This window comes from Oncorhynchus nerka, linkage group LG27 (assembly GCF_034236695.1).
Source record: "Oncorhynchus nerka isolate Pitt River linkage group LG27, Oner_Uvic_2.0, whole genome shotgun sequence".
Lineage (NCBI taxonomy): Eukaryota > Metazoa > Chordata > Actinopteri > Salmoniformes > Salmonidae > Oncorhynchus > Oncorhynchus nerka.
The window spans coordinates 30,068,814-30,081,009 of NC_088422.1; the positions used below are offsets into that span (position 1 = coordinate 30,068,814).

A 12,196-nucleotide genomic window follows, 5' to 3' on the forward strand; every position below is an offset into this window, starting at 1 on the left:
TCTGGCTTTCCATGTAAAACAACCAAAGCAACATTCTCCTGAAACATCATATAGCCACTTTCTGGCTTTCCATGTAAAACAACCAAAGCAACATTCTCCTGAAACATCATATAGCCACTTTCTGGCTTTCCATGTAAAACAACCAAAGCAACATTCTCCTGTAACATCATATAGCCACTTTCTGGCTTTCCATGTAAAACAACCAAAGGAACACTTCAAGTTCAAGTAGAAGACTAATAGAAGCACAGCCCTTGGCCAGAGGTCGTAGTTACCTCCTCCGGGCGGCTCAGCACGTGACCCTCAGGGCCAGTGATGCCCAGCTCCAGGATCTTACGCTGCTCCTGCAAACATATCAGACAACAGCTTTAGTGGCTTGGCCTGTGGAGACAGCAAACTGGGACAAGGTGATAGGATTTATTAGAAGTTCTGTTACCTCGGCAATGATGTCCCCGTTCTCTGCGTGCACCTGAGCGATTGCTCCCAAGTTTCTGATGACATTGAACACCTCGTACATCTACAGGAAGAGGAAAGCATCCTTTCAACACAGGCCAGGGAACAAGGGGTTTTAGCAATGAGGACATTTACAATGTGTTTTTTGGTGGTCCAAGCTTTAGTGGAGATCTTTGTCAGAGCAAGACATGTTGGATGAGAATGTTAAGATTAATGCATAGATTAATTAATTTACTCTACTTCTTTAGGTTGACCACATGGTTCAACTCAGATTTCACATGGCAATCAACTAGGAATTGACAGCTGCAATAGGCCACAGGAAACTGTCAGGCAATCTTTCAGCACGTGTTACAAGAGTCATCCCCAGTGGCAGTCCTAACCACTAACCGGCCTGTGCTGAGTGGGAAAACTCAATACAGTGCCATTAACAAAGCTTTCCCAGAAATACATGTGCAACGTGAGAGAGATCAATCACCCCACAGTAAGACAATCCTTTATCTAGCAGTCAGATAGCAGTAGATATTCCAGAGGAGGTGAAGAAGTCTTCAATAATCTCATAATTGTTGGAGCAGTGTTCCGCATAAATCCATGCAAATCCCCCATTGACATCAACTACTTTTTACACGTACTAATCTCAAATTAGGTTTCAGCCTTCAAAGAGTTTCTAAGCAATGGGTAACACTTTACTTGACACGCAGTGCCATAACATGGTCATAACCATTAACTAATGTCATAACAGCTGACATAACCTGTCATAATATGGTCATAACATTGTCATAACCCATATTTACACCTGTTGTGACACATATTGCATTATTTTATGGCTGGTTATGACACCTACATAAGTGTCAAAACCCACATTTATTCAAACTAGTTTTTTTCCCTGCCAAGAAGTTCCCTTTCGTTTTAAAGTTTGTTTCTTAAATCCTTTGTTGTTGTAATAAATTATTTATAGTCATGCTTTATTCATCATATTTTAAATAACTTTATGACCATACTGTGTCACTTTACTTGGACTAAGAAAATACACTTTATTACACTGTCAAAAAGCATTATGACCTTAATAATCATAGGCCTATCTGGCTTGTATCTCGTACACGCCCTTATATCAGTCATCAGTCAAAAAGAGGGTGTCTTGTCCTGCTCCTGAAATCTGTTCCTGCATTAATCTCAGTCATCAGCAACAGAGCATTGGGGTAAGCTGCATGTCTGACATCAATGTGTACACAATTACAATGATAATTTAATATGGTCAAGAACAAACAAATAGATAACATAAAGATACTGTTGACACATAGACTATGGTGTAATGGAATGTTTTTGCTTTGTGTGGTAGGTTTTGAGGGTTTTACACTCTTATGTAGGTGTCATAACCAGCCATAAAATCTAAATATATGTGTCATGACAGTGTTTCTGAACATATTATAACAGGTTATGACATGGTTATGACGCTGGATGTCAAGTAAAGTGTTACCAAGCAAGATCATACAGAATATAATTTCATGCAATGCATTTACGCAAAGTGCAATGCTATCACAACTTTAAATGCATGCACAAGCCTCCACAAATGTTGACTCCTCCATCCGTCGCCAGTAAATCATACCAATCTGAAATGCTTCAAATCGTACCTGGGAGTCGGAAAGTTGGAAAACATCCTTATAAGCCAAATAGACCAGGAAAGAGTTGACACCTAAAGATAGAAAACTTATGAGCAATAGTAGCAATAGACAAAGGGTTAGCAAAGGGAGAGGAAAGGACAGTCACAGGAAGGAAATACACCACAAGGAGAGTCTTAGTAGAAATCATAGCTCCCCCACCCCAATTGACATGAGTGAATGGGTGACAATGGTTTGTGTAATTGTGTTAGTTGCGTACCGTGGTCCTTCACCAGGCTCTCCATCTCCTCCTGCATGCCCTTGTGCCAGTTAGTGATGTCCACATGCAGGGAGTAGTCACAGCAGGACTTGCTGTCGGCCCATTCCCTCCACTGGTTGAACGCTGCCACCAGGCTCACACCAGGTTCTGGAACCACATGATCAACTACAGACAGACAGACACACACATACCATTGTCATTGAAACCACCTTAGCAGTAACATTATCACGTTTTACAGAAGGCATAATGTTCAAAACCATGAGGCAACATGAACATCTGCAAAGGGTAAATTAGTAACAAATGTTTTGGCTGGTTGATATCGGTATTTCAGAATCTAGGGGTGTCTGTAAAGTGTGTCATTGGGGATGAAGCATTTCATTAGTACATACCTATCATGGTGGTTCCCCCAGCTAAAGCAGCACGGGTGCCCTGGTAGAAGTCATCTGCTGACACCATGCCCCTGTCTGGCATCTGGAAGCGTGTGTGCACATCTATGCCCCCGGGCATCACCATGCGTCCATGGGCATCAATGATCTTCACCCCACCAGGAACTATCAGGTTCTCTCCAATTTGCCTGAGGAGAAGAAATGTATTAAGAGAGGGAGAGACCAGAAATGATCAAAGTCATTACAAAATAAGATTTAAAAATTCCCCATATATATATATACACTGCTCAAAAAAATAAAGGGAACACTAAAATAACACATCCTAGATCTGAATGAAATATTCTTATTAAATACTTTTTTGCCATAGTTGAATGTGCTGACAACAAAATCACACAAAAATTATCAATGGAAATCAAATTTATCAACCCATGGAGGTCTGGATTTGGAGTGACACTCAAAATTAAAGTGGAAAACCACACTACAGGCTGATCCAACTTTGATGTAATGTCCTTAAAACAAGTCAAAATGAGGCTCAGTAGTGCTTGTGGCCTCCATGTGCCTGTTTGACCTCCCTACAACGCTTGGGCATTGCTCCTGATGAGGTGGCGGATGGTCTCCTGAGGGATCTCCACTATGACCTGGACTAACGCATCCGCCAACTCCTGGACAGTCTGTTGGTAGATGGAGCGAGACATGATGTCCCAGATGTGCTCAATTGGATTCAGGTCTGGGGAACGGGCGGGCCAGTCCATAGCATCAATGCCTTCCTCTTGCAGGAACTGCTGACACACTCCAGCCACATGAGGTCTAGCATTGTCTTGCATCCTCCACGTCTCCTGATGTACTGGCCTGTTTCCTGGTAGCGCCTCCATGCTCTGGACACTACGCTGACAGACACAGCAAACCTTCTTGCCACAGCTCGCATTGATGTGCCATCCTGGATGAGCTGCACTACCTGAGCCACTTGTGTGGGTTGTAGACTCCGTGTCATGCTACCACTAGAGTGAAAGCCCCGCCAGCATTCAAAAGTGACCAAAACATCAGCCAGGAAGCATAGGAACTGAGAAGTGGTCTGTGGTCACCACCTGCAGAACCACTCCTTTATTGGGGGTGTCTTGCTAATTGCCTATAATTTCCACCTGTTGTCTATTCCATTTGCACAACAGCATGTGAAATGTATTGTCAATCAGTGTTGCTTCCTAAGTGAACAGTTTGATTTCACATAAGTGTGATTGACTTGGAGTTACATTGTGTTGTTTAAGTGTTCCCTTTATTTTTTTGAGCAGTGTATATAGCCAACAAAAGTGCCAACAATGGCGCTCGAACTAATACGACTTACTTGATGACTCCATCCTCGATATAGATGTCAGCAAGGAAAGACTGGTCATCATTTACAATCTTTCCACATTTGATAAGGAGACGATCACTCTGTGAGAAGAGACGGAATTTAATTTGTGACTTAATTGTGTTAACAGCAGTGAGCACCACAACCCATTGATAATAGATTTAAAAAGCATACTTCATATTGGACAAATTTGTCATGAAAGGTAAGATAGCCAATACTCAACCCCAGCACATCCATCCAGGAGAGCATCAACAGAACCTAACTGAATAGAAGCGCATCAGAGGCATACCATAAGGGACTAAAAAGCTCCACACAAGGATAGAGTCCGTAGTATTCATTCCTGTATAAAACAGCACTAGGGCTTGGCCAAGACATGGCCATTGTCTTGTCTGCCAAGAAACCCCAACCAACAATGCATAAGCAGAGGTAAATCAGAAACAAAGTAACACCCAATTGTATTCAACAATATATTTTTTAAGTGTTTTTATCTAAATGGAAAAATTCAAACAAAAGGACACAGGCTTATGGCCACAATTTTCTTTATTTTTGTGATCCTTCTGCATAGTTATCTTCTTAAGCAACAAGAGCTGTTTCTTTCTGTCAAACCCGCGATGCAGTTAAGGGGAATTCCGACACCTACTCAGAATGTCTCTACACTGAGTATACAAAACATTAAGAACACCTGCTCTTTCCATGACATACACTGACAAGGTGAATCCAGGTGAAAGCTATGATCCCTTATTGATGTCACTTGTTAAATCCACTTCAATTAGTGTAGATGAAGGTGAGGAGCCAGGTTAAAGAAGGATTTTTAAGCCTTGAGACAATTGAGACATGGATTGTGTATGTTTGCTGTTAATAGGGTGAATGGGCAAGACAGATTTAAGTACCTTTTGAACAGGGTATGGTAGTAAGTGCCACTGGTTTGTGTCAAGAACTGCAATGCTGCTGGGTTTTCACACTCAACAGTTTCCTGTGTGTATCGAGAATGGTCCACCACCCAAAGGACATCCAGCCAACTTGACACAACTGTGGGAAGCATTAGAGACAACATGGGCCAGCATCCCTGGGGAACGCTTTCGACAAATTGCAGAGTTCATGCCCCGACGAATTGAAGCTGTTCTGAGGGCAAATGGAGTGCAACTCAATATTAGGAAGGTGTTCCTAATGTTTGGTAATATCATGTGAGTACAGAAAATGTACAAAAAAAGTATGCACTCAATACTAAGTCGCGCTGGATAAGAGCGCTTGCTAAATGACTGAAATGTAAAAATGAGTACAAAGATAAGGCTAATGCCCAACAGAAAGGCCTTATTAAAGCAACCACTACTAAGACAACACTTGGCTTCTCCATTTTTACTAGGCTATTGGCCATATATTTCATATAGAATAAGGCTTTATGTGTTAAGTCATGACATATTCCACACTGATCACAAACAGCTCAGATCTTGAGGGGTAGCCTAGTTCAGTCTGAGATGCAGGGCTGTGTAGAGTAGAGCATGGCTCTATGGAAGACCAGGAGCATCCACTTAAGAGTAGGACAAATAATCCCATTTCCATCTGAGGAGAGCATTCTACTGTTGGCTCGGGCTGGCCTACTTCTCATCAGGCCTTCTCATCTGGCCTTCCTCAGGGAGTGTGGGCTGAGTAGCTACCTTAATGAGGCCGATAGAGGCCCATCCTCTCTCCAGACCATACAGCAGTCACAAGATGTAGAGTGTTAGTATCCCCTAGCTAGCACACTGCCCTGAGCGCTTTCACAATCAGACAGTGACCTATAGCCTACCACTAATAGTTGTGGTGGTCGCACAGAAGACTGAACAGGCCTCACAAAATTGCATTCTTCCAGCATGATCTAACAGTCTATTATCTTCAAATGGGTCAGTTGACTTCAGATTAGACCACATTTATGCACTCAACCAGATAAAGGAAAATAACAGGCCTGAGTGCAGGGAATAAGGCAAATTGGTTCCAATATCCTGTTTCATATGTCTATGATAAACCATGAGTGATCTTGTCTTACTTATCTTTTATCTGTTCACCATCCATAGTAGAGGTCGACCGATTATGGTTTTCCAAGCCGATACCAATATCGATTAATCAGCTGATTAAAAAAAATATATATATATATTTGTAATAATGGCAGTTACAACAATACTGAATGAACACTTTTATTTTAACATAATACATCAATAAAATCAATTTAGCCTTAAATAAATAATGAAACATGTTCAATTTGGTTTAAATAATGCAAAAACAAAGTGTTGGAGAAGAACGTAAAATTGCAATATGTGCCATGTAAAAAAGCTAACGTTTAAGTTCCTTGCTCAGAACATGAGAACATATGAAAGCTGGTGGTTCCTTTTAACATGAGTCTTCAACATTCCCAGGTAAGAAGTTTTAGGTTGTAGTTATTATAGGACTATTTCTCTCTATACCATTTGTATTTCATATACCTTTGACTATTGGATGTTCTTATAGGGACTATAGTATTGCCAGTGTAACAGTATAGCTCCCTTCCCTCTCCTCGCCGCTACCTGGGCTCGAACCAGGAACACATCGACAACAGCCATCCTCTAAGCATTGTTACCCATCACTCCACAAAAGCCGCTGCCCTTGCAGAGAAAGGGGAACAACTACTTCAAGGTCTCGGAGCGAGTGAAGTCACCGATTGTAATGCTATTAGCGCGCACCTCGCTAACTAGCTAGCCATTTCACATCGGTTACACCAGCCTAATCTCGGGAGTTGATAGTCTTGAAGTCATAAACAGCTCAATGCTTGAAGCACAGCGAAGAGCTGCTGGCAAACGCACGAAAGTGCTGTTTGAATGAATGCTTACGAGCCTGCTGCTGCCTACCACCACTCAGTCAGACTGCTCCATCAAATATCAAATCATAGACTTAATTATAACACACAGAAACACAAGCCTTAGGTCATTAATGTGGTCAAATCCAGAAACTGTCATTTCGAGAAAAAAAAACGTTAATTCTTTCAGTGAAATACAGAACCGTTCCTTATTTTATCTAACGGGTGGCATCCCTAAGTCTAAATATTGCTGTTACATTGCACAACCTTCAATGTTATGTCATAATTATGTACAATTCTTGCAAATGAATTCCTTTGTTAGGAATAAATGGTCTTCACACAGTTCGCAACGAGCCAGGCAGCCCAAACTGCTGCATATACCCTGACTGCTTGCACGTAACGCAAGAGAAGTGACACAATTTCCCTAGTTAAAAGAAATTCATGTTAGCAGGCAATATTAACTAAATATGCAGGTTTAAAAATATATACTTGTGTATTGATTTTAAAGAAAGGCATTGATGTTTATGGTTAGGTACACATTGGTGCAATGACAGTGCTTGTTTCGCGAATGCGCTTGTTAAATCAACACCCGTTTGTGAAATAGGCTGTGATTCGATGAGAAATGAACAGGCACCGCATGGATTATATGCAATGCAGGACAAGCTAGATAAACTAGTAATATCATCAACCATGTGTAGTTAACTAGTGATTGTTAAGATTGATTGTTTTTTTATAAGATAAGTTTAATGCTAGCTAGCAACTTACCTTGGATTCTTACTGCACTCACGTATCAGGTAGTCAGCCTGCCATGCAGTCTCCTTGTGGAGTGCAATGTAATCGGCCACAATCGGTGTCCAAAAATGCCAATTACCGATTGTTATGAAAACTTGAAATCGGCCCTAATTAATCGGCCATTCCGATTAATCAGTCGACCTCTAATCCATAGTAATATCTTTATTATAGGCCTATTAGGAAATAAGATGGAATCAGCACCTAAAACAAGGATGCAATCAATGCAAACATTCATGATAGTGATTGATTCCACTGGGTATTCACAAGATGGAAACATTGAGTACAGAACATAATCAGTAATGTGTTATGCAATGAGATTTAAACAACTATGCAAAACACTGACTTACTGTGTTTTTATGTCTTGCCACTGGATCTCTTTATAAATACCTCACAAACAGAATGACTTCATGAGTCTCTGTCCCCCCTAACAGCACCAGCGGAGGTTAAATGAACTAGGCCTATTTCTATACATACAGTATCTCTGAGACTGACAACCTCAAGGGCAAGCATAGAATGTATTTATTTCATGGACAAGATGTTAACAATAAGCCTATGCCATAATTGTGGAAAATCTGAGAACTCCATGCTGTGCAAACGCTTGACACAGTGATGAAGTGAGAGGGAAATTAAATGCAACTATTGCACTTAATGGCATTTATAGCAGGCCACACTAATGCATTATGACTAGTCAAGTAAGGGTAGGGGGCAGTATTTTCACATCTGGATGAAAAGCTTGCCCAAAGTAAACTGCCTGTTACTCAGGCCCAGAAGCAGAGGATATGCATATAATTGGTAGAGTTGGATAGAAAACACTCTAGAGTATCTAAAACTGTTAAAATTATGTCTGAGAGTATAACAGAGCTGATATGGCAGACGAAACCCCGAGGACAAACCATAAAAATGTTAAAAGAATTCAGCCTACCACTGTTTCCAATGGCTTTCATGTTTATTATGAGGCGAAGTCTTCCCAGATTGCAGTTCCTAGGGCTTCCACTAGATGTCAACTTTCTTTAGAAAGAGTTTTAGGCTGGTTTTTGGAAAAATGAACTAGATGTTGTAGTTTTTCTAAGTGGCTCCCATTTTGGCTGTAGTGTTTCCATGCGAGTGGATGAAAGCACATTCTTTGTTATTTATCTCCGGTAATGAACATACTATTCTCTGTCTTAAATTGTATTGTTTATTTACGTATTAGGGTACCTGAGGTTTGATTATAAACGTTGTTTGACTTGTTTGGATAAGTTTATTGGTAACGTTTGGGATTAATTTTATATGCATTTTGAAGGAGGGAAACCGGTGGATTATTGAATGAAGCGAGCCAGCTAAACTGAGTTTTTATGGATATAAAGGACTTTATCGAAGAACAAAAGGACCCTTTGTGATGTAACTGGGACCTTTTGGAGTGCCAACAGAAGAAGATCTTCAAAGGTAAGGCATTTATTATACTGCTATTTCTGACTTTCGTGTTGCACCTGCCTGGTTGAAAAATGTTGTTCATGCTTTTTGTATGCGGGGCGCTGTCCTCAGATAATCGCATGGTGTGCTTTCGCCGTAAAAGCCTTTTTGAAATATGACACAAGCGGCTGGATTAACAAGAAGTTAAGCCTTATTTTGATGTATAATACTTATATTTTCATGAATGTTAAATATTTATACTTCTGTCATTTGAATTTCGCGCTCTGCAATTTCACAGGATGTTGGCCAGGTGGGACGCTGCCGTCCCACCTGCCCATAGGAGGTATCCTGCCCATAAGAAGGCATCCTATTGCCTTGTGTACAGTGAGCCCAGTTAAATGCTGAGCTGGATGGGCTCTGTGGATGGATGAGTAATCTTTGTGACACAGAAATGATTCTGTACCAAACACTCTCTTGGAAATATTTAGGCTACACCACAAACATTGGTCAATTGGTCTAGGTCAGGGATGGGCAACTTTGATGGGGGTGGGGGCCACAAAACAATCTAAACTCAGGGGCCGCAAACCCACATCCATACCCACACATGCAGTCAGTCTGTCAATGCCATGTACATTAGCAGCATCCCATAACTTCTCTCTTTGCATTTGGTGGGCTGAGAGAGGAGTGTGCAAGTAACAGGGCCAAGGCCTAAACCCTATGTGATGTGAGTCAGCCACACCACAATGAGGTGGTGCCACTGGAACAGTTGATGGGAAAACATTACATTGCTCTGTCCCCATTTTAAAGCCACAACACACTGATTGAACCGTCTGTATGCAATGCCTGAGATGTCAGGTGCTTAGATAAGTCTGCTCCAGTTGTGAGGGAGAGCCGACAGCTGCCTGAAAATACCTCCCCCCAATCCCAGTTCCCTTCCATGTTGCCCTTGCAGAAACAAAAAGGAACAGATCTCTAGAACCATTTTATTTCAATAATTCATATATTTTTGACAGAAACGCACGCAAATGTGTGGTTTGTGTTATTTGATTAAAGACATTAAATGCCTAAATGTCATTACTGCATGTAGAGTATGGTAGCATACAGACAAAAGCTAGGCCTTCACAGCAGGTAGCCTAGTGGATAGAGCGTTGGGCCAGTAACCGAAAGGTAGCTAGATCGAATCCCCGAGCTGACAAGGTAATAATCTGTCATTCTTTCCCTGTAAAAGGCAGTTAACCCACTGTTCCTATGCTCTAATTGTAAATAATAATTTGTTCTTAACTGACTTGCCTAGTTAAATTTAAAAAACAGTTTACAGCAAGGATGGATTTAATACAATGACCTACTTTTCATTAAAGGTTTTTTCCCTTTTAACTACTAAGGTTATGACCCCCTCCCTAAATGTCATCATGGCAAATCAACCCTTTGCTGTCTTGGGTTGTTAAGACAAATTGTTGTGACAAATACATATGTATTCAATAAATGAATACATTTTCCCCCAAAAGCATTGTATTATTGTTGCTGGGATTTTCCCCACATTTTAATTTATATTGTGGTATCCTCATAGTCTATAGCTACAGTATTACCAATAAGGCATTACAAGTATATTAGAATCAATCTGAATATATGGATGGAAAATATAAAAGGTTTGTCCCAATCATCCATTCTTGTTCCTGATCCTGTCGGCTGGGCTAAATCGTCTAACATGGTAGGATATGGAATGGCTAAAAAATAGCATGCACACAATAAGATGAGCGTCTTGACGATTATTCCAATGACATGAGCGCATGAACTGGAGTTCCAATTATGACCAATTACCCTGCCTTTGTTGATTATTGCAAAGCAAGTGGTGACATTGCACTGGTATGAATGCCCCCCCTCCTCCTCAGATAGCGTGATAACTACAGCTAGCACAGTCTAGCTGTCTAATCTCTACGGCTAGTTTATTCATAGGTATAGATTTTACACAATATTGTTAAATTATGAGCATTTAAAACACTACTCACTGTAATGCGAGGTATATTTTTCTTTCCCTGGTATCCGGACATCTTAGCGGCGCGTTGTCAGCGTCCTCGATTATGGCTGTCACCTCACTGATGTTAGCTAGACCGCTAGCAATGAAAGGGATGGATGCTCGGAAGCGTTGAGACCAGTCGACGCCCAGACAAAATTGTGTCTCCGGCTATCGCCTGACTAAATTCGCGAAATAGCTCAATCCGTTCCAACTAGGTTTGCTGAATGAACTTAAAAAGTCTGACAGCCTTTCCTCACGTTCCAATGCTGTGCCAAGCCTGTCCAGCAGTCACTAAGCGATAAGATAAACGGTGATGAGGGCCACGGTCACCGTGCATGCGCAATGCCCCACCCTGCCTCTCCACTCACCTGCTGCAGGCCAAGTCTGGAGGATGGATGGGAGGCTAGGAGTGACACTGATGCTTATTTGACTTGTCTGAAACAATGCAACTTCCTTTAATTAGAAAGGACAAGCAAAGTCGATTGACATGAGCGCATGAACTGGCGTTCCATGTTTCACCAATTACCCTGCATTTGTTTATTATAGCAGTGCAAGTGGTGACATTACATTGGTATGAACTGGTAATAAACCTGAAATAAGCAAGATCTTTTCTCAGATAAAATATTTTTCTCAAAACACACACTGCATTATAATTATCTTTTGAACAATTAATTATTACAGATACAACACCTGTATGCCAGTCTAGACTGAGTAGGTGTGGAAATGGCGGCAGCATCATGCTGTGGGGATGTTTTTCAGCGGCAGGGACTGGGTGACTAGTCAGGATCAATGGAAAGATGGAGCAAAATACAGAGATCCTTGAAAGCCTGCTCCAGAGCCCTCAGGACCTCAGACTGTGCAGCGACTCTCCCCATCCAATCTGACAGAGTTGGAAAGGATCTGCAGAGAAGAATGGGAGAAACTCCAAATACAGGTGTGCCAAGCTTGTAGAATCATACCCAAGACTTAAGGCTGCCAACGGTGCTTCAAAGTACTGAGTAAAGGGTCTGAATACTTATGTAAATGTATTTTCAGTTTATTTTTAATAAAATGTGCAACAAAAAATCAAAAAACCTGTTTTTGCTTTGTCATTATGGGGGTATTGTGAGTAGATTGAGGGGGAAACTATTTCATCC

General features: G+C 41.2%; 1 protein-coding gene across 1 annotated transcript in view; it reads right to left on the reverse strand.

Moving 5' to 3' along the window:
- dpysl2a (dihydropyrimidinase like 2a) overlaps positions 1-11,357 on the reverse strand; it is a 47,203-nt gene extending 35,846 nt beyond the window's left edge. The window contains exons 1-7 of the mRNA XM_029637715.2: positions 11,053-11,357; positions 4,051-4,139; positions 2,715-2,899; positions 2,326-2,490; positions 2,079-2,140; positions 434-514; positions 273-341 (exon numbers count right to left, since the gene is read on the reverse strand). Of these exons, the coding sequence (XP_029493575.1) occupies positions 273-341; positions 434-514; positions 2,079-2,140; positions 2,326-2,490; positions 2,715-2,899; positions 4,051-4,139; positions 11,053-11,094 (693 nt within the window). The 5' untranslated portion in view covers positions 11,095-11,357. The remainder of the gene's footprint in view (positions 1-272; positions 342-433; positions 515-2,078; positions 2,141-2,325; positions 2,491-2,714; positions 2,900-4,050; positions 4,140-11,052) is intronic.
- Positions 11,358-12,196: the final 839 nt, after the last annotated feature.